The 23,835-nt window shown below is 32.8% G+C and overlaps 2 protein-coding genes across 2 annotated transcripts; one reads left to right on the top strand and one right to left on the bottom strand.

The window, feature by feature from the left end:
- Nucleotides 1-510: 510 nt before the first annotated feature.
- LOC126817709 (ADP-dependent glucokinase) lies at nt 511-9,496 on the bottom strand. The gene is made up of 5 exons (XM_050544831.1): nt 9,229-9,496; nt 8,594-8,819; nt 8,140-8,205; nt 7,147-7,563; nt 511-4,527 (listed from the first exon to the last, which is right to left on the bottom strand). The coding sequence occupies exons 1-5, from the start codon at nt 9,402-9,404 to the stop codon at nt 3,973-3,975; spliced, it is 1,440 nt and encodes a 479-aa protein (XP_050400788.1). The 5' UTR covers nt 9,405-9,496; the 3' UTR covers nt 511-3,972.
- A 437-nt stretch (nt 9,497-9,933) lies between these two features.
- On the top strand, nt 9,934-19,918 carry LOC126818219 (metaxin-1). Its single transcript, XM_050545501.1, has 8 exons — nt 9,934-10,048; nt 11,202-11,271; nt 12,041-12,117; nt 12,562-12,654; nt 15,200-15,379; nt 16,189-16,265; nt 17,956-18,113; nt 18,785-19,918. Exons 1-8 carry the CDS (start codon nt 9,965-9,967, stop codon nt 19,063-19,065), a joined length of 1,020 nt encoding a protein of 339 aa, XP_050401458.1. The 5' UTR covers nt 9,934-9,964; the 3' UTR covers nt 19,066-19,918.
- Nucleotides 19,919-23,835: the final 3,917 nt, after the last annotated feature.

Raw genomic sequence — 23,835 nt, 5'->3', positions numbered from 1 at the left:
CCAACAATCAACATCTAATAATATTTTTCAGGGAGTGATTTGGAATCTTAGCAGACGACGATGTGATCATACCTTCAAGGATCATTTAAAACGGATATGTCGACAAACTTTCAGAAATCCCAGTTTCAACTATGTGCGTTGTAAATTTGTTGCCAACATCTACTACGCTGCTGTACGTGCTGGTGGTGGGATGGGTTTTAAAACACAACCTAAACCATGGTGTACCCCAGCCGTCAGGGCTTGTTTACCCATTTAAGTTTGAATTTTTATTTTCTTCCCAGGTGACATTTATGTTAATTAAAAGTTACCAACATCAAGTTCACAACAATTTGATCTTCCCGTCGGTCAAGAGCAGGAGGGTGTTTTACAGGAATATCGACAGTACTTAGCATTAGATCGAATTCAAGTTTTATTCCCGCAAATACTAAAACACCTTGTATTGTCCATATGGTGAAATGTACATGTTATATGAATCACTGGTAACAATAAATAATCTAAAACATACAAACATTTTTGTTAAATTAGTTTAATTTTCATTGTATTTACTTGAATAAAAGTTCTCTATATTACCTTACATAGAATTAAGTCATTACCTTAAGAATTAAAACAAACGGGAAATGGGCAGTTAAACTTTGTTCGTATTTTCTTTGGTCTTCAACGTCACTTGACCCACCTAAGCTCATATACATCTATGTTACTAAGTGCTTAGAGCAATGCATTCCTGATTTTACTGGGACTTTTAATATTCGACTTATATACGGTAACTTAAACATGCATTATGCAAGAGCTAAATCTGCCTATTGCAGGTCTTTCTTTAGGCCTGAAATGTTTCTAAAGTATTAATTAGACATTAATTAACTGATCGAGGCCTTAATCAACTCTCGGTGGCATCAGATTTCTCCGATATTAAATAGATTAGAATGGTTCAGCGATACTTTGATTTAATCAAATATGGAGGACCGGGACTTAGCTTCGATCAACCAGTACGGTGGTTGAAATTATTGCACACGTCTGTCAAACCTTCAAAGGCTAATATCTTCGCTTGCAATAGAGTAATTTGAATGAAATTTTCAAATTATTCATTTTACATCATCTACTTTCGAACTATTATAGCAAGAATGGCTAGTTCTTTATCTAAATCTTACATAATGTATCTTTAAAATTACTAGACCTCTTTGATTTGGGTTCAAATAAAATATGTAAATATGTCGATTCTATATGTTGAAGTATTTTGTGGGGTGATAATCTGTATTGGCTAACATGTTTATTTCTACATGTATATATACCATTAAATCACCCAGTTTGTACCCGGGAATGTATCTTTAACAGTCACTGTTGACACAGTAAGCTAAATATAAAACTAATAAAATGGCTGAGTGCCGCTTAATTTTTCAAAACAATAGTTAAATGAATAGAACTTGTTCCATCAGTAATCAAAATAACATTTCAGATCAATATAATTCAATAGGATAAAGCAATGACAAAATGGTTAGTTAATACAGTTCAAAACTGCATAATAGTTCACATTAACTCTACCTCGGATATTTCAGTCATCTAACATACTTCAATCAATGCCGGACATCCATGATATTTCTTTTCAACATGTTCATCTGAGATATTTCTTACTTTCTATTAACCAGTAAATTAGGGATGTTTCTTTTTTACAAGTAAATATGGGGTTTTTCTCATTAGCAAGTAAATATGGGGTATTTCTCATTAGCAAGTAAAATATGAGATATTTCTAATTAGCAAGTAAATAAGGGATATTTCTAATTAGCAAGTAAAATATGAGATATTTCTTATTAACAAGTGAATATGAGATATTTCCTATTAACAAGTAAATATGCGATATTTCTATCATTAGCATGTAAAATATGAAATATTTCTTATTAGCAATTAAATTTGAGATATTTCCTATTAACAAGTAAATATGCGATATTTCTCATAAGCATGTAAAAAATGAGATATTTCTCATAAGCATGTAAAATATGAGATATTTCTTATTAGCAAGTATATATGAGATACTTCTTATTGGCAAGTAAATATGAGATACTTCTTATTAGCAAGTAAAATATGAGATATTTCTTATTAACAAGTAAATATGAGATATTTCCTAAGTAAATATGCCATATTTCTTATTAGCAATTCAATCTGAGATACTTCTTATTAGCAAGTAAATATGAGATACTTCTTATTAGCAAGTAAAATATGAGATATTTCTTATGTTTTTTATAATCAATTAAATCTGAGATATTTCTTGTAAAAAAAGTACATTTGGATACTTCTTATTAACAAGTAAATATGAAATAATACTTAACAAGAAGGAAAATCAGAAATTATTATAATGGAACAGTAAACATCTACTGGAGACGGAGTTGATTCAAATGATGACTGAGTAGATGGAACTGAGCACATCTGCATTAGATATTTCCAATTGCTAGATTACTCTGGTGTTGAAAAATCCTAATATGAATATATTTAGAAAATTTAAAGTATCAACATTCTGTTTGGTAAATATAGATATAGGCTGAATTAGACAAAAAATCAAAAAATATTGTAAAAATACCTTTGAGACAGAATATTGTAATTTGGATAAGTATATAATTTTAACAGAGTAATTAATCTAAATACTGTTCTTGACAACCCATAGCATTTGACAACATTGGTAATAATGGGCTGATTTTATCACAAGAAATTATTGACTCTCTGATCAAATCAACACAAACCATCTTGAAAAAAGCTATAAATGTACATGATAATGACTGATATATCACATAGGTTTATAATTTCCTTTAAATATTTTGTTCTCAAATTAATGGGATTTCTTGCATATGTATTAACTAGAAAAATTGATCCAAAGTGTAAGGTGAGGCACACAAACACATTATACACCCACTGGCAACCATATCATTTGTTGACATGAGGCATCTTATGGAATGGGTAGATTGGGTTTTCTAGTAACTGAACAGTAATTGGGCAGAAAATTAACAAAGCAATGGCAATATACCAGTCCAAAATCACCAATATCACCACAATAAAGGAATACATTATTGAAAGATAGCCAAGTTTGAAGCAAGAGAAACAAGCCAACAATGAGGCTCATGTCCTAAGCCTCAATCCCAAAATAAATAGACGACACTCACTGATCACATTTGTCTTTTATGAAGCATCTAACAATCAAATTGTTTCTCCCTTTGCAGACAATGTACATTATCAAACTTAGTCAAGGCATTGAAGTAATGAAACTAACTATATACCAATGACTACACAGAGTTTGAGCATTCTAGCCCAGCTAGAAGCAGAGTTATTGCCTACCAAAATGTGTGAAGGACAAACAGAGGAATAAACCATTTTAATAGTCCCCAACTTTCTTGGGGGACAATAACTCTTAACCATAATCCCTGAAATCTTAAATACATGCATGGCTGTAAAACTATAAACTTAGTAAGAAACAAACATAAATTATTTTGTACAAAACTATATAAATATTTTTAACAGTGCCTTTTAATCCATATTCAACACAGAAGTCTAGCATAATGAACATTATTATAAAAATACATGTACAATTTCAATCCCATCCATTTGTGATAAGCAAAATATACAGTTAGTCCTTTACATTTCAAACAACATGACATACTGTTAAGAATAAGATGCAACATGAAAATTATTAGTTGTGCTTTAGGATTTCTAAACATGAAGAGAATTTAAACTGTATTAGATCGAATGAATGAATGAAATGGGGTTTAACCTCTTACTTTCTATGGAATGAATGAATGGGGTTTAACTCCTACTGTTCTGCACTATTTCTATAGTTTTTTTATTTCACTTTAAATAGATTATACTAACACAACCTTTAACATCTTGTATTCCCAGAAAAAGAAAATCTTGTAAATTTCAGGCAAAATCTGGACAATTATTTTTGGGCTCAACACAATTCAAAGCAGCCTAACATGAAATATTATCTAAATATAATCAACTAACTGGTAATGTAAATTTGGAATACATCAAGCCAGTGGCTGAAATGGCATCCCCTAATCCTACAGTTTTTAAAGGTTTTTTACAAACTAAAACGGGACTAAAAACAAATTCAAACCCATTTAATTTCCATCTATGAAGTGGGTGGCTACTATTAAAACTTCTTTCTATATCTCCAGAAAAAAGATGATATTTTAATGGTATATGAAGATCTATTATATTGGGATCTAACTGAGTCACATCGCAGGCCTGTAATCCTGCCACTCGTGTACCAGCCATTGTGGCTGATTCAACGTTCCCCCAGACGTCGGGATGAACTCCTGCAATGTGATATGTCAATGAATGAAAATGAATTCTTGTCAAACGGGAATTAGGATTATTTTTAGAATATCCATATGTTGTAAGAAGCCATGAAATTATGTCTGCTACTCTATGAATTATAGGTTGTCCATTATGATTTTCATAGTCTTCACCGTGTGGTCCTCCTGCAGCATAAGCAGAAAACACCAGTTCTTGTTCATTTAAGCCAAGGGAAGTAATTTCAGGAAGCACCTGTAGATAAATAAAACCAATATCATTACTGTGGTAATGTTCAGCTCTAGTTTACCCCCAAACAAATATTAAATTTATTTCTAAAAGTTCTTTAAATTTTGTACATACCTATTTGTTTAATAATAACACAATGAAAATATGCCTATGACACAATAAAAAAAAGCTTATAACATAACGAAATGATTACCTTTTTAAAATGTTTAAAAATATCTAATAATATACACTGTAGTTAAAAAAAAAAGATTGGAAAAAAAAGAATTTGGGTAAATAACAGAAAAGGCAATTTTAAAAATCTTTTGACATAATCTAGGGAAAGAATTTGTGAAAAATTTACAAACTGCATTCTAAATTTAAACTCATCCAAAATCTTACTTACAGATTTTATCAAGACCAAACAAAAAAAAAAGATGTCAAATTTAGATGTGTTGAAAAAATACACAAGCTGTTTAAAAAACATTTTTTGATATTAGTCAAGTAACTGGACTCTAGTTACTTGTAATTGTGATCCCATCTCCATTTCAAGGTGTGTGGCATTGGCTAGATTTGTTAGATCCAAAAGTTATAAATGAACTGTAAAAATGCAATAATCCTAATTAAACTTGGAATTTTGAATTAATTCGGTATTTTATTTCTATTCTAATTAAAAGTTCATCAGTAAGCAAAGGTGTGGCCTTCTTAGGCTCTCTTATAAATCCATCAGTAGAAAAGCTAAAGTTTTGATATATTACAAAATGACTAAATACAAAATATCTGCTAATCGGTATAAAGAAAACCCACTAGTAAGACAATTGAACATATATCCATCCACATTAAAAGTGGACATATTTTTTTCAAAAAAATCAAATAAGCATTTACTAAGGATTAACAAGCAGTAAAATTTATCAAATATTCAAATTAATTTAAATGCAATTGATCAAAATCATTTTCAAACAGTAAAAGCATTCCTCATACTGGTATCACATCAACCAATCCACAAGATGTTAATGTTTCATAAAGCCCCCTACTTGTTCTTGATTTTGTATTTTGTCCAGTGTATTTTCTTCATTCTATCTACTATCATTTATTCTATTTAGTGTACATCAATGTTTTCTAACGTAGTTATTGTCAGGTCTAGTATATTGTATTTTGCATATCATTTCATTTTGTCTAATAGTAATACTGTAATTTTTCTAGCATATCATATTTTGTCTAATATGAATACTGTATTTTGTATAGCATATCATAATTATTCTAATAGTAATACAGTATTTTTCTATTATGTCATATTTTGTCTAACAGTAATACTGTATTTTCTAGCATATCATTTTTTTTCTAATAGTAATACTTCATTTTTCTAGCATATCATATTTTGACTAATAGTAATACTGCATTTTGCTAGCATATCATATTTTGTCTAGTACTGCATTTTTCTAGCATATCATATTTTGTGTAACAGTAATACTGTATTTCCTTAATATCATATTTTGTCTAATAGTAATACTGCATTTTTCTATCATGTCATTTTGTCTAATAGTAATAATGTATTTTTCTATCATATCATTATGTCTAATAGTAATACTGCATTTTACTAGCATATCATATTTTTTCTAGCTTGTCATATGTTGTCTAATAAACTCCATTTTCTAGCATGTCCTATTTTGTCTTGTCTAGTATGTTGTATTTGTCTGATAAGTTGTATTTGTCAAGTGCATATTAATTTTGAAGGATGTTGTATTTTGTCTAGATTGCCCGGTTTAATATGTACATCTTGTTTTCGTAAATTTGAGTAGTTTACACCGTCTGGTGTATGGTATTATGTAAGCTTTTCAAATATGTTCATATATAGGGAATTTTTTCTACAGTTTGATTAGTTATATATTTCAACAGGTTAATGACTTCTTAATTTTTCTGTTTATCAAAGAAGATGCAAATCTAACAACATCATCTACAAAGGTAACACACAGGCATGTCTCTTCTATCCTCCCAACAGCAGCAAAGTTGTCTGTGTTATCTATAAAATTCTAACGATAACTCTTCTTTCATGCCTCAACGAACCATCTCACCAAGTTTTAAAAAACTCTATCGAGAACATTGTCTTGCATCGTATTTCCATGATTTCACTGATTTGAACGTAAACAATCAGATAACTTCACTGTTTGCAAAACCCACTCTGATCCATAGAGAGTTTACAAGAAATTATGGACTGATGACAGACCTACAGTCACAGCTGATGACAATATATGTTCACATTAAAAGTGGGCATATAAACAGTCTAGGTTTTAAAAGATTTAAACTAGGGGGAAACACAGGCAAATATATTAACCTTGTACATTTCTCTACTGAAGGTTGTTGTTAATTATGGTTATTGTTTACTTCATATTCTACACCTGCAGAAATTATTACAACAATTATAATACGGTACTCCATACAAATTTTGAACATGCTTATTAGAATCTATCTATTGAATAATGAAGTCAGTCTCCAATACCAAAACTACTGGGTGATTTTGAATATATTGGCATGTTATCATCAAGGTTCTAAGATAACCATATTTCTATCCATGATCTTTTTTATTTATACCAACAAAGACCAAATTGAATGATTATTTTTTTTTAAATTGATATAATATATTTCTCTCACCTTATTCAAAATATTTTTAACAAATTCTTTGTTTGCCATACTTGCTAATTCTAAATGCACTGGAACAGTTCTTGGAATGCTACGAAGACCAGATATAAAGGAATCAATTCTTTCCGTGAAAAATTCTTCTGTTTCACCATCTAACAAATGCAAACCAGAAAACAAAGCCAAATCTGGCTGAAAATCTTTTAAATTCTCAAAATATCTTTCTAACATGGTGACTTTAGAATTGGATTCATCATAACTGGTAATAAATCGTGTGGCCACTGGAGCTGTCGAATCCCCCCAACTTTGTCCTACTTTGTACTCCATTATTAAATGTAACTCATCCTCAGCAATATGGCTATTTTTTGGAATGTTTATAGATTTAGGCATCATCTGTGCAAGTTTTGGTCCAATTGGTCCTACAAATTGAATCTGCGAAAAAAGATTTTAACTCAAATCAAAAATAATAGTGAAATGATCAATGTACTAATTTCAGTAGTGTGAAATGCAAAATATCACTTAGACCTCTAACATAACTTGTTGTGTGTGATCATATGGATTCAGGTATCAATAGCCAGATACATATGAAACTAGTAGCTTTATGAGAGAAATCTGGGAAGGCTACCCGCTACTATATATAGATTTCCAGCCACATTACTGGGCCTAATTTTATGGCTCGTGCAAACTGATGTCACTTCCATCATTGCTACTACATACATGTATACAATAAACAACCGATATAAATGTAAATAAAAGCTTATTCTGCTCATTTTCTTGCTAGTATGAAAGACTTGGCTTTAACCCCTTATACACACCAGTTCTTGATATTTTTTAAAAGGTTTAGGTTTTAACTTGGTCTGAGAAGCAATGCACATCAAAATATATGCATGGCCCTTCAACAGACTGAGCAGAAGTTGCACCATACAAAATTAATAAAATAAACTGGGGGGTTTCTTCTTCTCTAATTTTCATCCAAAGTTATTTCTGCTAAATGTTATAAGTTTTTACCTCCACATTAGGAAATAAACCTGATGCTTTTGTGGCCATGAGAGCAGCATTTCCTCCAATATAATACTGAAAAAAAAAATTATTTCTAAAAATATTTTATAAAACATGTTTTAAATGTAAGTTTACAGTTTACACACTATTCTCGTTTAAAATGTATTTGGTACATTGCAGCCTCATCAATGAAATGGCTATCTCATGGTGAGATCATGAGAGTTGGAGTCATCCCATACCGTACATGTATTTTCTCTGTCTCTAGATCTGCCATACAAACTATGAAAAATAGGACTTGTTTGGCAACAAGGTTGGACTAGAAAATCAAACCTAGGTTTTCTGTGAGCACTGCATTAATGTTAAGAGTAAGCTTACTGGGTATTTTTCTGAACACATCATCTTTGTTAAGTAGTTAGTTGTCTATTATAATTAAATACATGTACAATTAAATCTGACTATATACCTCTACACCTGACAAAGTTTTAGCTGCATTGGTGATCTGTTTATATATACTAGGTTCAGAAAAAATACGTTCTGCAGCAGAACCTTTACCAAAGAAATAGGAAAATGTTTCTTGCAACTCTTCCAGGTTATCAATGATGTCATGGTTCTTTTGTTTTCCTGGAGATATTCCAAGTTCCTTCAACAGTGTTACACCATCTACTATAATATCCAAATTTGAATTAACACTGAAAGCAAATTATATATATATATATATATTTAATGACTAATGAAGCATCGTCTAATTGCTTTATTTATACACTACTGTGTAATTAACAGTTGTGTTCTCAGAGTTATTCACAACCGACAGTTTTCCTTTAAAATGTTCATTACTGTCACTGATGCTGTTTCAGTCTTTATATGTTTTTATGGGATACGGTTTGAGTTTTGTGTCAATCTGAATACAAACATGGTTGATTTGCTGTTTCTGAAGTAGATCATTTTCAAATCAAACCATCAAACGGGTTTAAATTGAAATTTAACTTAAATTTTTAAGGCTTGATTGGAATACTTTTTTATAAAATAACGGTACATGACAGAAAAAATATGAAAAAACGATGGAAACAAGCGTAAAAATCACATATCAATCTGTCGTACCCCACTGATAGTCTCTGAAAAGATGAGGAAGGGAATTTGATTTGCTTATCCCAGGCGAAAATAACATTCTTTTCAATCAATGTCAGATTTCCTCTTGTCGTTACAGTAGACTGCCAACGATAGTAAAATACTGCAATGATAATCACAAGTGCTCCACATGACACTGATTTAATCATTTTAAAATAAATTCAATAAGCTTGACATAGATTTTTTTAAATTTAACAGTGTTGACACGTGGAAAAATCTCGTTGACGTTCATTTGTTTATTTCTAGCGGTTTGCCCAACAACTGCTGTATCAATTGTACCGGAAGCTATCGCGTTTTAAAAAAAATAGTCCTTTATTTATACAAATATGTTATAAATGATTACCTAATGATATCGAAGCCTCAAAAAGTTTCAGAGGAGATTGTTCATATTGAATTTAACACGTGATGATCTAAATAGACTGTAAAAAATACTAAAACAAATTCCATTCGAAATACATCGTATGTTGTTGCCTTACAAGATTTTCCCCATTGAATGTGTAGGAATATTACAAGGTAAGTTTTATTTTGTTGTGATGTAAAAATGACACACTGACCCAATAAAGATTACCAGATGACCTATTTAATGACATAATGACGATCTTCTGCCATCAAAATAGCAAAAATTCATGATATGAGGGCCGGGTTTTTTTTTTATACTTTTTATTAACTACTTTATAGGTCTGGGTAACAGGGTCTATTGAAGGTGAAAATGGCAGATGATGTGATAGATCTGCAAGTTTGGAAGGGGGACTGGGGTTTACCCACAGTTGACCCTGCTTGTTTGTCAACTTTGGTATGATTTAAATTATTTATAATAATACCAGAGAGAAAGAAATAATTTTAGTAGTGTATTATTTTCTGTATAAAATTAAAACGAAAGTATGACTTAGCACTTAGGGCCTAATTATAACCAGTTTGAGTTAGCCTCCAACCACGTTACTACACCTTGTCTTTTTATTACTCTTAAATAACTTTAAGTGTGCGTGTGGGGGGTGGGGGCTGGATGGCCGAATGGTTAGCATGTGTGCGCTGTATCATAAGGTCTGTCATGTGGAGTCGACTGGCGTGGTTTTGATTCCTCGGTTGTACATGACAAGGAGTAAGAGTAAGGTCACCTGTCCAACCTCGTGGGTTTTCTCTGGGTCCCCCGGTTTACTCCCACTGCTAAAGTACATGCAAGCGAAGCATGTGGGGTAGCACGATCTACCCAATTATTTTAACTTACAAGAGTAAGACAGTCATTTAGTATGTCCCAGCAGTAACCCTCACACAGAACTTGTCAGAATGTCAAAAGCCTACTTTAACCACACCTTGCCTTTACTCTTTACTTTAAGGAGGGTGGGGTAGCACGATTTACCCAAATTAACCCAAATCTACCCAATTATTTTAACTTATAAGACAATGATTTATATTGATATTTGATAAATGCCTCCTCAATATGCAATTTCCAAGCAATTTTGGATGTTGTAACCAAGGGACGCTTTATTGCACGAAATTGCTTGTTGGAAATTGCATTTTGAAGGATATTTTTGAAACAAAAATGTTATGATTTAAAATTAATAATGCAAAATTGGCAAATAGAACAGTTATCAAATATAGAAATATGAGTTGAAATAATGGTGGATTTTGGGTAAATTCATGCTACCTGTGGGGACTTGGGTGGTGGAGTTGTCGAATGTACATGTATGTGCTTAGCCGTTAGATCATAAGGTCTTTCATTGAGTCAAGTGACATGGTTTTGAACTGAAGCTTGTCATTTGATCTGAAGCTTGTACCTGACAAGAAGTATAGAGCCTACAGGTTCCCATTTTCATGTTCATGGGTTGTGTCTGGTTTTTTTTGGTTTCCTCTTACTGGTATAGATCCATACACACAAGCAAATTATTGAAATTAAATTGTACCATGTTATTGTGAGGCCCTGTCTAATTTTCTCTTATGTATTTCAGTCATATTGTAGGTTTTCTGGAGTTCCTGTAAAATTACGAAAAACTGGTAATCCATGGAGATCTCCCTCAGGTCTGTATTTAAAGTAGCAATGCATGTACCGGTAACTAGAATCATAATAATAATAATTGTTTTCTATAACACTGAACATTCATAAATCATGTCAAATCATTACATAGTGTAAAAAGATAACATATTGTGGCTATGGCCATTTACTATAGATTTTTTATCTGGTGTATTGCCCTACAACAGTATTGTTGATATTATTGTGGTCCGAGATGTATAAGTATGAACAGAGTTATATCCCTTTGATGCCAAGAGGTGGCGCTTTTTGTTTTGAGCATTGTATGTCAACCATGCTTGCCTGACTGAAAATAAATATTTCTTCTTTGAATGTTGGTATATCTCGTTCATTGTATATGAACCCCACTACATCCGGAAACCTCGCACACGTTCCCAAATAAACATTTGAAAGTCTTCTTCTAGTTCTGTTTTGGCTACAGTACCAAGGGATAGATTTCAGATATTTTTGGAAATTGATTTATATAACGAAGCTTACACTGTCATAGTTACTAAAATTGATATTAGTATGATTAAAGGCTGAATAATGACAGCAACTAGCAAGTTATTCTGATTTACATAAGTTTATTGCCACTTTAAATTAAATGAATTTATGATGGATGTCATGATATCATTCATAAATTACATTTATTGTGCAATTCGAATCGGCTTACTAGTTTGCCCCATCTACATGTATGTACAAGTATAAGAATCGTAGCATAGAACATCTGGGATGGACACTACTTTTATTAATCTCTAATATAATTGAATTTATTTAAAGGTGAACTGCCAATAATGAAACACAGAAATGTAACAGAAACAAAGGTCTCAGAAATATTTAGTTATTTAAGAAAGCAGGTAAGAATAAAAATTGAACCTGCAGCATGGCCCAAAATCAAAAAAGAAAATGCAATGAAATGGAATAAGTTTTAACGTTCTATTGTTCTTCTCCTACTGGGCTAATCAAGACGGGCATACGTCATGTGGTGTGCTATGAGGGAAATTTTGCCTGGAGAACAATGTGTATGCGGGATTTAACCTCGGTTTTTCGTCCCATCCAAACGACTATACATTGTCTCTTGCCAGGCCCTCTTCTTAGTTCATCACATCGAAATGATTAGACACTGTTCCCTACCAGGACCTCCAATCTGCACCACTAACAAGGGGAAAATCCCGGCTCAGCAAACACCAGGATTGAACCCCAGATCTCTTACTAACTGAACCACCATGGCTTTCAATTTCAATTTAATTTAATTTCATGTTAGATAATGAATTCTTTGATAACTTTCATATTAATTTCAGAATTATGGTTGTGATTTTGCTTTATCAAATAAACAGAGTGCTGATGCTGTAGCATTTTCTTCCATGTTGGAGGAGAAGCTCTTGCCTGCCATCGTAAGAATCTTTTTATTTTGATTTAAATTAAATAGAGTAGCTTAAGGTGTTTATTGAACTCATAGAACTACTAAGTAATGAAAATGTAATGTGTTTATTTATTGGATACTCAAGTGAATGTTCTAGACTTGAATTCTCTCATTGCTGTGTGAGGTATTAATCAAGAATTTGGGGTTACAAGGTGTCGGTCAGCTGCAGTGTTGGGATTTCAAAATTACTGAAAGTAAAGGGGCATAACTCTTATCATTAATTAAGGAGGCAGGTTCACTCAGACCACAATTAAAAATCATGTGTCAAAAAATATTCAATATCGTACATAATAAAAAAAATAGGGGCACCTCGTTATTTTTCATATTTAATTCCTGTATGGTATTCAGATTTATGTCAGTAATATTCCTACAAAATTATGTGTTGTCATAATACGATAGAATGATGTGTGCCGACTACTGCAGACTCGTACTTTTTTCAAATTCACAGCGGTACTACTCCTCCAAAATTACTTTTTTCAGCTGAAGTGCGACATTCATCTTATACAGATGGAGATAATAAACAAAAATGACATTCCCAAAAATTTTGGGCAGTAACCGTCTCTCCACGATACGAAGCGAGTGACATCATCTGCTATATAATAGCACTCGAGTCTCGACCAGGGCTGCCGACAACCAGTATCGCAGCGCAATTTGCGATACATATTTTGTCCGTTGCTAATCAAAAATTAAAATCTAAAGTTTTTGATTCGCAGTAACTGCGAATCATTAATATGCCTGTCATTTTGGATATTGACAGAAGGATAATCCACATTTGAAGACTAGAAGGCTTTCTGAACACTTTCAACGTGTGTAAAATGTTGAATAAAATTTTATAAACAAAACTGAATTCTCCGTGTGACATTTTTTTCTCGAACTACCCAGACACAATTCATTATACGGTACTATATAATACAGGGACATAACTCTATGAATAGGGACTATTAAACCGGAAATAGGGAATCAAGTAGTACCACTCACGTTGCGAGACATCAAGTAATTATATTATATTCATTTTGAAAGAAATAAAGCCAGTGTATCCCCCACGTATTGTAAATAAAATATAAAAAAAATAAATATATGTTAACGTATTGTAAAATGATAAATCAAAGTAAAAATTCCCGTAAAATATCGCGTGTGTCTAGTTAATCGAGGTGCGCCCGATTGAACAAAAATAGCAATACACGATAAAAAGCAGACGAAATTGTTTTCTAACGAAGATTTCTAACGTAACGAAAAATAACAATTAAAATGATTGGGGCCTTGGAAGTCACTGTTAAGAATTGGATTCAGACATAAGACCTAACTAAATGTCTACATCACATTCACAAACTGTCACAAGTACTTGTGGCAGTGCTAAAAAAATCTAAGAATAGTAAGAATGGAATCTAATCATATTTGTTATGAACTAAAGTAATATCTTGTTATTTAGGTTTTTATGTTGAAACTGAAAAACTGCTAATCAATTTTTAAATTTGCTAATCAAATTTGGCAAAATTGGAATTTTTGATTAGCAGTGCTGCTAATCAACTGTGAAAAATTACCGACAGCCCTGGTCTCGACTCTGCATGCGCTATCGTGTAAAACAATTGACTACTAACACTATTCCAATCGAAATATTTGTCGACATTTCGCAGCTTGTTTATTTCTTTTTTTAAAAACAAAAACCCCATTCAAAATATTATCATAAACCCAAGAATATGCCATCAAATAGAATCTTTTCTACTTTAGTTTTCAGTTATTGTATTATAACATCATGTGTGTGTTTGTGAAATAGTTTATTTAACGTTGCTTCCACCGAATTGATATCGCTGATATTTTGATTTGGGGTTTTATATACTATTAGGATATGTGACATATATGACTAGTTTCTACATGTTGTCAGCTGACATCAAGGAGATTAAAATGTCCGACAATGGAGAAACCACAAGTTAATCATGTAGATTAAATTTATAATCACTCTTATTGGATTGATACCTAGTCTGACTAGGGGGAGCAATGACTTCTGTTTGAGATTAGATTGATGAATTGTCCGACAAAGGATTAAGTCAGTCAATCAAGGCAGATTAAGTAGTTAATCAATGTAGGTGGTGTATAGACGGTATACCTCGATAAATATGTTGATTACTTAATTACCTAATCAACCAAGCCTATTATCAAAGTTAATTGGGTTGAGTGGTAGTTATATACTCAGTACTCTATATTAATCTCTGAATTTTGAATATTATTCAGCATGTCTTGATGTCCAATTGGGCATATTCCTGGTCGGACAATTTAGGACATTTGGAAAATGCGGGCGATATCTTATCACTGGTCAGCTGGATATATTACTATCTCGACCAGTCGCCATTGGTGAAACATGTTCTCACACTACGTGAGTTGTTGGATATGACAGAAATGAGATATTAATGCATTTAAAATTTGTTATCAAAGGTATCATTTATGATTAATTTTTGGTAGTGACTGATGTCCACTAAAAAAAAAAATTCATAAAAACTATATTTTATTATTTATTTCAGCTGCATCTTTGGTGGATCGATGGTAAAACTTTTGTTGATTTTACTCGCCCATGGTACACTAAAGTTCTTCCTTTTCCACTCAATTTCTTCATACCTGGTCAAAAACAGAAACAAGCATCATTGAGAGTATATTTAACAAAAGGGGGTACTAATGTTAGTGATACAGAGCTGGAAGCTAAGGTATTTATTTCTAAGATATAGTAACATTACATAACTAAGTATCAAAGTAAATGAATTTTGTTTCAGAAGTACCTCATAATGACTGCAGTTTTGAATATCAGCCAGAGTGCCATATTGTTTTCACTGTGACATGTTCACAAATTTTTGTGTTTGGGCAACCATGCATTTAAATAATTATATGCCCTGTGATGCATATGTGGGTATAAAGGGAGAAAAGGCTGCAGAATCTCATTTTACTATATACGATACAAGTTGGTTTTATTTTCTTTGATAGTTTAATTATAGGTGACAAATAATTGTTTTAAAGTTGCAATTTCATATTTTTAAGTTATATTTTTAAAATTTATTAAAATAAAGCCTTAAAATAGACGGTATCTATAAACAGTCCTACCTTGTTAAAGAATAATCCTATTAATCCTATAATTCACTATTGCCAGTTGAGAAATTGGCAAAAATATCATATTTATCTTCAAATTCCAACATTTGAAGATAGCTACTCCATGGTGGAGAATAGAAAACAAGGGAGGTAATTGGGAGGTAATTGTGTTATTATTTCCGGTGTAAATAAGTTTCAAGTGTGAGAATGACACCTATGATCGTATAATAGTGAGTTGACAACCTATTGAGCAAAAGACATAGAAATAATTATGTTTTGACTTTCTTAGAAATATGAAATTGTAACTTTAAATCAAGACATCATTCTGATGTTGAAGTAAACGCTACAAATAGTTTTGGGAAATTATTGTGTTTTGTGAAATTGAAAACAACTGATTTCTTTCTTTTTTGCTTTGCAAACTGAAAACTTTCAGATCTATAAAGAAGCAAAAGAGTGCATGAATCTTCTGGCTTACAGACTAGGAAAACAAGAATATTTCTTTGGCAGCTCGTAAGTCAGACTTTATTTTTCTATTATAACTATTATTTATGTATGAGAGTGGGCATGGACTAGCATGACAATCGACAAATTCAAAACTATATTTAAACACAAAGAATGATGTTGGGATTAAGTGAGGGATGTTGCAATGGGTTCCTTCTGTTCATCTCCATCTCGTTTCCAGAGCATATCTCATGAAACTTTCAATATATTTCAACCTGTTATAGTGGTTGTGTCTTTTGCCAATTAGAAATTTCTTACATGTAATGCCACAGAAATAAATTTATTAATTTAACATAGTTTTTTGTAGCCTATACAATCATGCCTATACAATCTTTATTAACAAGCATATCTCATAAATTTTTCAAGATATTTTAGTAGTTGTGCCCTTTTCTAATTAGAAATTTCTCTTATTTAATCATTTTTATACACCTACATGGAAATGTGGTCGGATATAGCTGACGCCCCTGTCCGTCTGTCCGTCACAATTTCTTGTGAACACTCTACAGGCTACATTTATCATCTGATTGTTTTGAAATTGATATATGTTGTTTGCATTAGTGAGATGAAGAATCCTATTTAATTTCAATAACTTATGTTAATTTCTTCTGGAGTTATGACCCTTGTTTCACTTTGTTGCACCTTGTGAACGCTCTAACGACAAAAGTTATTATCCGATCTGTATGAAATTCATATGTATCGTTTAAATTAGTAAAACGAACAAGCCTATTGAGTTTCAGCAAATTTCCGTTAATTACATCTAGAGTTATGGCCCTTGTTTCACTTTGTTGAATCTTGTGAGTGCTCGAATGACAAAAATTATCACCCAATCTGTATGAAATTCATATGCATCATTTAAATTAGTAAAACGATCAAGCCTACTGAGTTTCAGCAAATTTCCGTTAATTACATCTAAAGTTATGGCCCTTGTTTCACTTTGTTGAATCTTGTGAATGCTCGAACGACAAAAGTTATCACCCAATCTGTATGAAATTCATATGCATCATTTAAATTAGTGAAATGAAGAATCCTATTGAATGACAGCAATTTCCGTCAATTACTTCTATAGTTATGGCCTTTGTTTTACTTTGTTAACCCTTGTGAATGTTCGAACGACAAAAGTTATCATCCGATCTGTATGAAATTTATATGCATTATTTGAATTAGTAAAATGAAAAAGCCTGTCAAATTTCAACAATTTCTGTAGATTACTTTCAGTGTTACAGCCCTTGTTTTAGTTTTAGAACCTTGTGAACCCTCGAACAACGAAGATTATAATGTCATCTGTATGAAATTGTCTATTAAATGCCCCTAATTACCTACGAAAGAATAAATATGTGACACCCCTTGTCGACCACTCAGACGATTTAGCTGCTGTGGGTGTATGTTTTGTTGCCCAGCAACCTATCTTTGTGTTTCCATGGAAACAAATTTTAAATACAATTCTATTCTGGAGGATATCTTTTAAGATATTTTATTTTTGTGAAACTCTATGTAGAGATTGGTTATTCCTGTACCTTTTCAAAACATGACAAAGGTCTCAGGATGTTAATGACTATATCTTGTATTTGCAGAACATTTTGAAATTAAAAACAAGCATTGAATTTTATTTAGATTTACAGGTTTTTTTAAGAGTATAAAAGGTTTAAAGATTTTTAGTTTTGTTCCATTATTGGCATCATATTTTAATGTTAATTTTCAGGCCATCATCTTTAGATGCACTAGTATTTGGTTATCTTGCACCAATCTTAAAAGCACCACTACCCAATAATCAACTACAGAACCATCTAAAAATGTGTGATAATTTGTGCAGTTTATGTAACAGAATATTACTTAGATATTTCCCTCCAGATCCTGAAGGTTGGTGTTTTGGTATTCTTGACAGGGAAGCAATAGCATTACCTTTTATTACTCTAGAGCAGAAAAGATGTAATATTAGATTGAAAGCCATAGCATTTGAGCGAAATAAATATTGTATCATGTCATTGTTTGTGTACTTATTATACAAAACCATCTCTAATGTTTTAGCTAACCTAGTCAGTAGCTTTTTAGTGTCACCAAATTAAATTTGAAATGACATACAGCTGGCATAATGTTTGAGTTAAACATCTCATTACTCTGACTTTTTGATTGCAAAGAATATTTTATAAGACCATTGTTAAAATATTTCACCTACTAGATTTAAAAACTTCCTTGATCTCTCCTAAGTATTGGGGCAAAAGAGAAGAGAATTTGGATTTAACATCAACCGTGTCATTTTGAAAGTAACATTTAGACTTTATTGTATTAATCTGCTTGCACAAAAGAGAAATCTCTGGCAATTTTTCAGCTTAGTAATACTTCTTGTCATGTACAAATATAGGATCAAACTCACAGTTGCATAGATGACAAAACCAGTGCAATTCTTTACCATATTTATCCCCACTTAGCAACTTGAGTCAAAGGTTTAAATTTTGATTACCTTTTTGGTTATTTCACACGGTTTCACATCTGTAACTTTTATTTTTAACTTCTTTAACTTTTCTTTGTAGAAGGAGCAAAAAAGAAGAAAGCAGAAGCCTCAAAATCTCAATCATCCTCGGATCTCCAAGAGTTTCCAAACAAAAAACGCAATATGGTATTAGCTGCCATCTTTGCTCTAACTGCCATGGCTGGTTACGCTCTCTTGAGTGGAATAATACAAATTGATATTGTAGATGACAGTAATTCTACTTCCGATAAAACCAATAGTACTAGTAGTTATTTTTCAAAACCACAGACTTATAATAATGAACCAGTTTTTGAGGATAACGATGGTTATGATGATGAGTAGTCCAAATGGATGGTTTGTGAAGATATTTATCAGTGATCTGTATAAATGACATATTGTATAAACAAAACCACTTTGATATGTTTACTATCCATCAAGGTGGGCTAAACAACAAAATATATCCTAGAATTTCACATTGTGATAAAGGTTGGTCCAGCAGTTGATTTTCAATCTTCATTTCGCTATTTTTCACAGATTTAATTTCAAACAAATGGACAAATACCTTTGTGAAAAGATTTGGTTTCAACAAACTTTAAATTGGTTGTAACATTTTGAAAGCAATATATAGTCAAGTTATATGCATTTATCATGCTGTGTGTGATTAAAGTTAAACTTATTCCTTAAAATTTAATTCTTTCTATTAATATTGACTCTTATCACTCTCAAATAGAAAATATAGTACAGGTATTAGCTAAGTGAAATTCTTTATAGATTGATGAACTGGATCAGATATTCTGCATAGGAAGCATAATCTTTGTCAAGTTATATGCATTTATCATGCTGTGTGTGATTAAAGTTAAACTTATTCCTTAAAATTTAATTCATTCTATTAATATTGACTCTTATCACTCTCAAATAGAAAATATAGTACAGGTATTAGCTAAGTGAAATTCTTTATAGATTGATGAACTGGATCAGATATTCTGCATAGGAAGCATAATCTTTGTCTCATGGACTACACTGTTAATTGCTATAATATTTTAATATACTGTTTGGTGTTATAATTTTAGTTGAAATTACATTAAAGTCCATGGATTGGTAGTCAATTAAAATACCTTCTTCAATTATGATATTTTATTATATATTATGTGTATTGAATGTAATTTAAAATATATATAAAGTTATTTTATGACAATCTATTTATTGTGTTATGTTTGCAAATAAAGTGATTGCTACAATCTCAAGCTATTCTAAAGAATTTCCCGAGGTTAAGTTTTCAACTATTTTATTATATGACTGGAAATATGGACCTAAAAATAAAATGGAAAACAGTCAATGCTAGATGAAGACTGGTAGTTATTTCATTATAGACCAGTGTATTGCCCTCTTTTATTGTTTAGTTGACTTTACAGTCTAGAATTAGAGAAATGGTATCAAATTTACAATTTTTAATGTTCTCTAAGTTCAGGTTAGTACTGAAACCAACATATATTGAGAAGCCAGAGAAGCTCTTTGAAAAGCAATGGAGTATGAATTGCCAATTCTACCCCTGGTAATCTAAATGGAATTGTAGTTCTTCTATTTATAGCAATTCTCTCTCTCTATCTCTTTTCTCCCCTTTTGCATGCCCATTTTGTTGATTTTTTGGTCTAGAATGGACGAAGAGGGTTTGAATTAACATTTTCTGCCAGGTTTTGGTAAATATTCATGATTTTGAGGCGGAAGGATAACAGGGTTATCAGGTTGGCTATGGCGATATGTACGGCAACTGGTTACATGTTTTTAGTATGCTTCTTCAAGTTTGTGTATCTCAAAATTTTGGTGGTCAACCTCATACAAATTTTAGTGCAAAGACATGACCATTTGTTCCTCTGTCTGTAGTAAAAAGCATTCAGCCCAACGAAAATTTTGGGGAAAGTTGGAGGTGGGCAGAATTAACATTGAAGTCAATGGGGAAGTTAATGGTGGTCTGCCTCCAAATACATGTAGTGTTATTTCCCTTTGACCACACGAAACCGGTTCAATTCAAGTCTAGGGTGACTGCGATACAGCACTAGTATAACGTTGCTAACTCAATCTCAAGATTAAAAAATGAGAAAGTCCTAATTTCAGTAATCAAACCGAATGCTGTTAACCATAATACCCAATTGGTTTACCTCATAATCTCATTTCAAACGGAAATACAGAAAGATCATCAGAATTTTCATCCCAAACAACCTGAAAATATGAAGTCCGGGGGAAATCTTTGAAATCGGCTGTGAGACTGGTCATATATTTTAATGTCGATGGTCCAATTTCATTAATCAAGATTACTATAACAACACCTGTCTTGTGGAAATATATTTAAATATTACCGATTCGTATCTGATCTACGTTCATTTCAATGATTTTAGAAAAAAAATGAATTGTGTAGGAACTGACAGCCATGTAGATCTTATCGGCCTACATGTCACGAACGTTTCTAAAGTACTTATAGAATATATCATAGCACCTAAATCGGTTTAACCAAGGTCCAAAATGATATTCTTCTGTCTGTTGACAATAAGAATTGTGTATTACTAATTCTGTTAGTCCTGTTCACCACACCTTTATTTGGGTAAGCCAGGCCTATACAGTATACGGTACTCCATCATATAAAAATGTATTTGTGGGAACCGCGTTAGGTCCTACAATCAGTGGCACTCCATGTAGTACGCTTGCTTGTAGCTGCACTAGGGACGGCTTAGAACGTACAGTATTTTGCGCTTATTCTGTCGCAGGTTGCAGCCAGAAACACGACTAAAGGATTAAACTGAATATTACCTAGTTTCGTGGGGTATATTTTCGTGTTTTGCGGGTAGAATTTGAATTTTTGTCCCCCGCCTTTCGAAGAAAGCAGGGGACTATTAAAATGGGTTCGTCCGTCTGTCTGCCCGTCACACTTTTTGGGACACAATAACTCTCTTTCTAATTGAGCTAGAATGTCCAAACTTGGTGTAGGTGTTTATTAGGTCAATGCCTTGATGGAGTTCGAAGATGAGCATTTTCTGCTTAGGGTAAGCAGAGATAAGCAATTTGATTGGTTGATGCTTTGGGACACGATAACTTTAGTTCTAATTACATGTAAGTGAGAGCATAGGCGTACGGGCTCGATGACAGTCAGGGGGGCAGAACCCGAAATGCCCGAAAAATTTTCGGGTGTACAAACAGCGGCGCCAATTTTCCTCGAGAGGCGAAGAAGCAGAGCTCCCCATGTATTCTAACCCCCCCCCCCCCCAAGAAATTTTTTGAATATTTGACGGCTGCAAACCTAATTTCCTGCTATTTCAGCCCGTGAATAAAGCAACTTCAAAGTGGTCTAATATAGCCTAATTAAGATGGCTGACTCGAATTCCAATCAAAAGATCGATCGTTTACAGTCCACGAAGACGGGACTGTTTGGAGAAAATTTTGAAAATTTAACAGCCGCATACGCGTTTTCCTGCTATTCCAGTCTGTGAATACAGCAACTTCAATTTGGTCCAATATAGCCTACCTGGCTGACCCGAATTCCAAACAACCAATCAATCGTCGCGGGGTAGGGGGGGGGGGCTCACCCTCGGGGCCTCGCCCTCCCGGAGAAAATTTTGAAAATCTAACCACCGCAAATGCGTTTTCTGCTATTCTAGCCCGTGTAAGCAACTCCAAAAGTATCCAATGGTTTTGTAACCGAAATCCCATTCCGAATTCCAACCATCCAATCAGACCGTTGCAGCTGCATTCACAAATAATAATCGATGCTCGAAAAATGTCGCACAAAGTAGAGTGGCTCCAGACAAAATGTTTTAATCCATAGTGAACTCAGTACAAATTTGTGGTGTTCAATTAAAAGAAAAGTAAAATTAGTGTTTTATTAGGGCTCAATGACAGTTCGGGAAGAAACACTAGAAATGCCCGATAAAATTTCAGGTTTACAGACAGCGGCGCCGGTTTTCTTTGAGAGGTGAAGAAGCAGAACTGACCTTGTATGGACCCCCGAAGAAAATTTTGGAATATCTGACGGCCGCAACCGCGCTTTACTGCTATTCCAGCCCGTAAAATTTGTGTTTTATTAAATTTCGGGCACTTTATTTTGCCAAGTAGATGAAATAAAATTTTTTTTCACTTTACCCTTCTGCCCGAAAAGTCAGCCTGCCCGAAAGTTAGGGGGGCAGCTGCCCCACCCCCCTGCCCCCCTGGCTCGTACGCCTATGAGTGAGAGTGAGGACACTCGGTCTAAAGCATCCATACCTTGACTAAGTTCGATAATGAAAATTTTTTGCTAAGGGTAAGCTGAGTGATAAGCAATTTGATTGGTTGGGACTTTGGAACACAATAACTCTCCTTCTAATTGAGGTAAAATGTTCAAACTAGGTGTAGGTGTCTATTAGGTGAATGTTTAAACTTGATGTAGATGTTCATTGGGTGAATGTCTTGCCTGAGTTCAATGATTAACATTTCTCGCTAAAGATCAGCAGAGCTAATCGATTTCATTTGTCGATGGTTTGGGACAAGATAATCTTGATTCTATCTGATAGAGAGTGATGAAACTTAGTGTATGGTTTGATTGGTCGATACTTTTGAAAAAAATAAATGTGCGATTATTTAATATGTGTCATCTATTTATTTTGGGATTTCGGCGGGGGACATCAGCCTCACTGTTGGCTTGTTTTTTTAAATCATTATTTTGTCGCCTGTGAATCAGCCTTTACTCATTACTTCCATATTATCTTGTTGGATATGTTTTTATTTGTTCATTACAAAATGGCACCCGAAACCATCGAAAACACGACTCGTGTACTGATTATAAAATGTTAATTGTGTCTTAAATATTGGATATTAGGATCCTATATTTTCAATATTGAATTCTAATTCGTGTTTTTAATTTGTAATATTTTGGAAAATATTGAGTTAGAGATTTAGCTCCTTTAACGTATTGAGGTAAGCAATGAAGTATCGTGCGATAATTATTTTAGAAGTCAATGTAATAAAAAAAAACCCCATACATTTATACTAGAAAATGTATTGTATCGCTCAATATTTTTTTTTGCAGGAGAATCGATCGACGTATAAGCACAAATTCTAGCCACGTCACAGAATTACAACGCATTTTCA

This window comes from Patella vulgata, chromosome 4, assembly GCF_932274485.2.
Source record: "Patella vulgata chromosome 4, xgPatVulg1.2, whole genome shotgun sequence".
NCBI classification, from domain to species: domain Eukaryota; kingdom Metazoa; phylum Mollusca; class Gastropoda; family Patellidae; genus Patella; species Patella vulgata.
This window is presented reverse-complemented; position numbering and strand designations above follow the sequence as displayed.

Excerpts from the sequence above, each read along its gene's own strand:
- LOC126817709 (XM_050544831.1), bottom strand. The coding sequence starts at position 9,404 with ATGATTAAATCAGTGTCATGTGGAGCACTTGTGATTATCATTGCAGTA. Across the intron at positions 8,820-9,228 it reads TTTCAGAGACTATCAGTGGG|TGTTAATTCAAATTTGGATA; the intron begins GTACGACAGATT and ends ATTTGCTTTCAG. Across the intron at positions 8,206-8,593 it reads AAACTTTGTCAGGTGTAGAG|TATTATATTGGAGGAAATGC; the intron begins GTATATAGTCAG and ends TTTTTTTTTCAG.
- LOC126818219 (XM_050545501.1), top strand. The coding sequence starts at position 9,965 with ATGGCAGATGATGTGATAGATCTGCAAGTTTGGAAGGGGGACTGGGGT. Across the intron at positions 10,049-11,201 it reads CTGCTTGTTTGTCAACTTTG|TCATATTGTAGGTTTTCTGG; the intron begins GTATGATTTAAA and ends TATGTATTTCAG. Across the intron at positions 15,380-16,188 it reads ATACAGAGCTGGAAGCTAAG|ATCTATAAAGAAGCAAAAGA; the intron begins GTATTTATTTCT and ends GAAAACTTTCAG.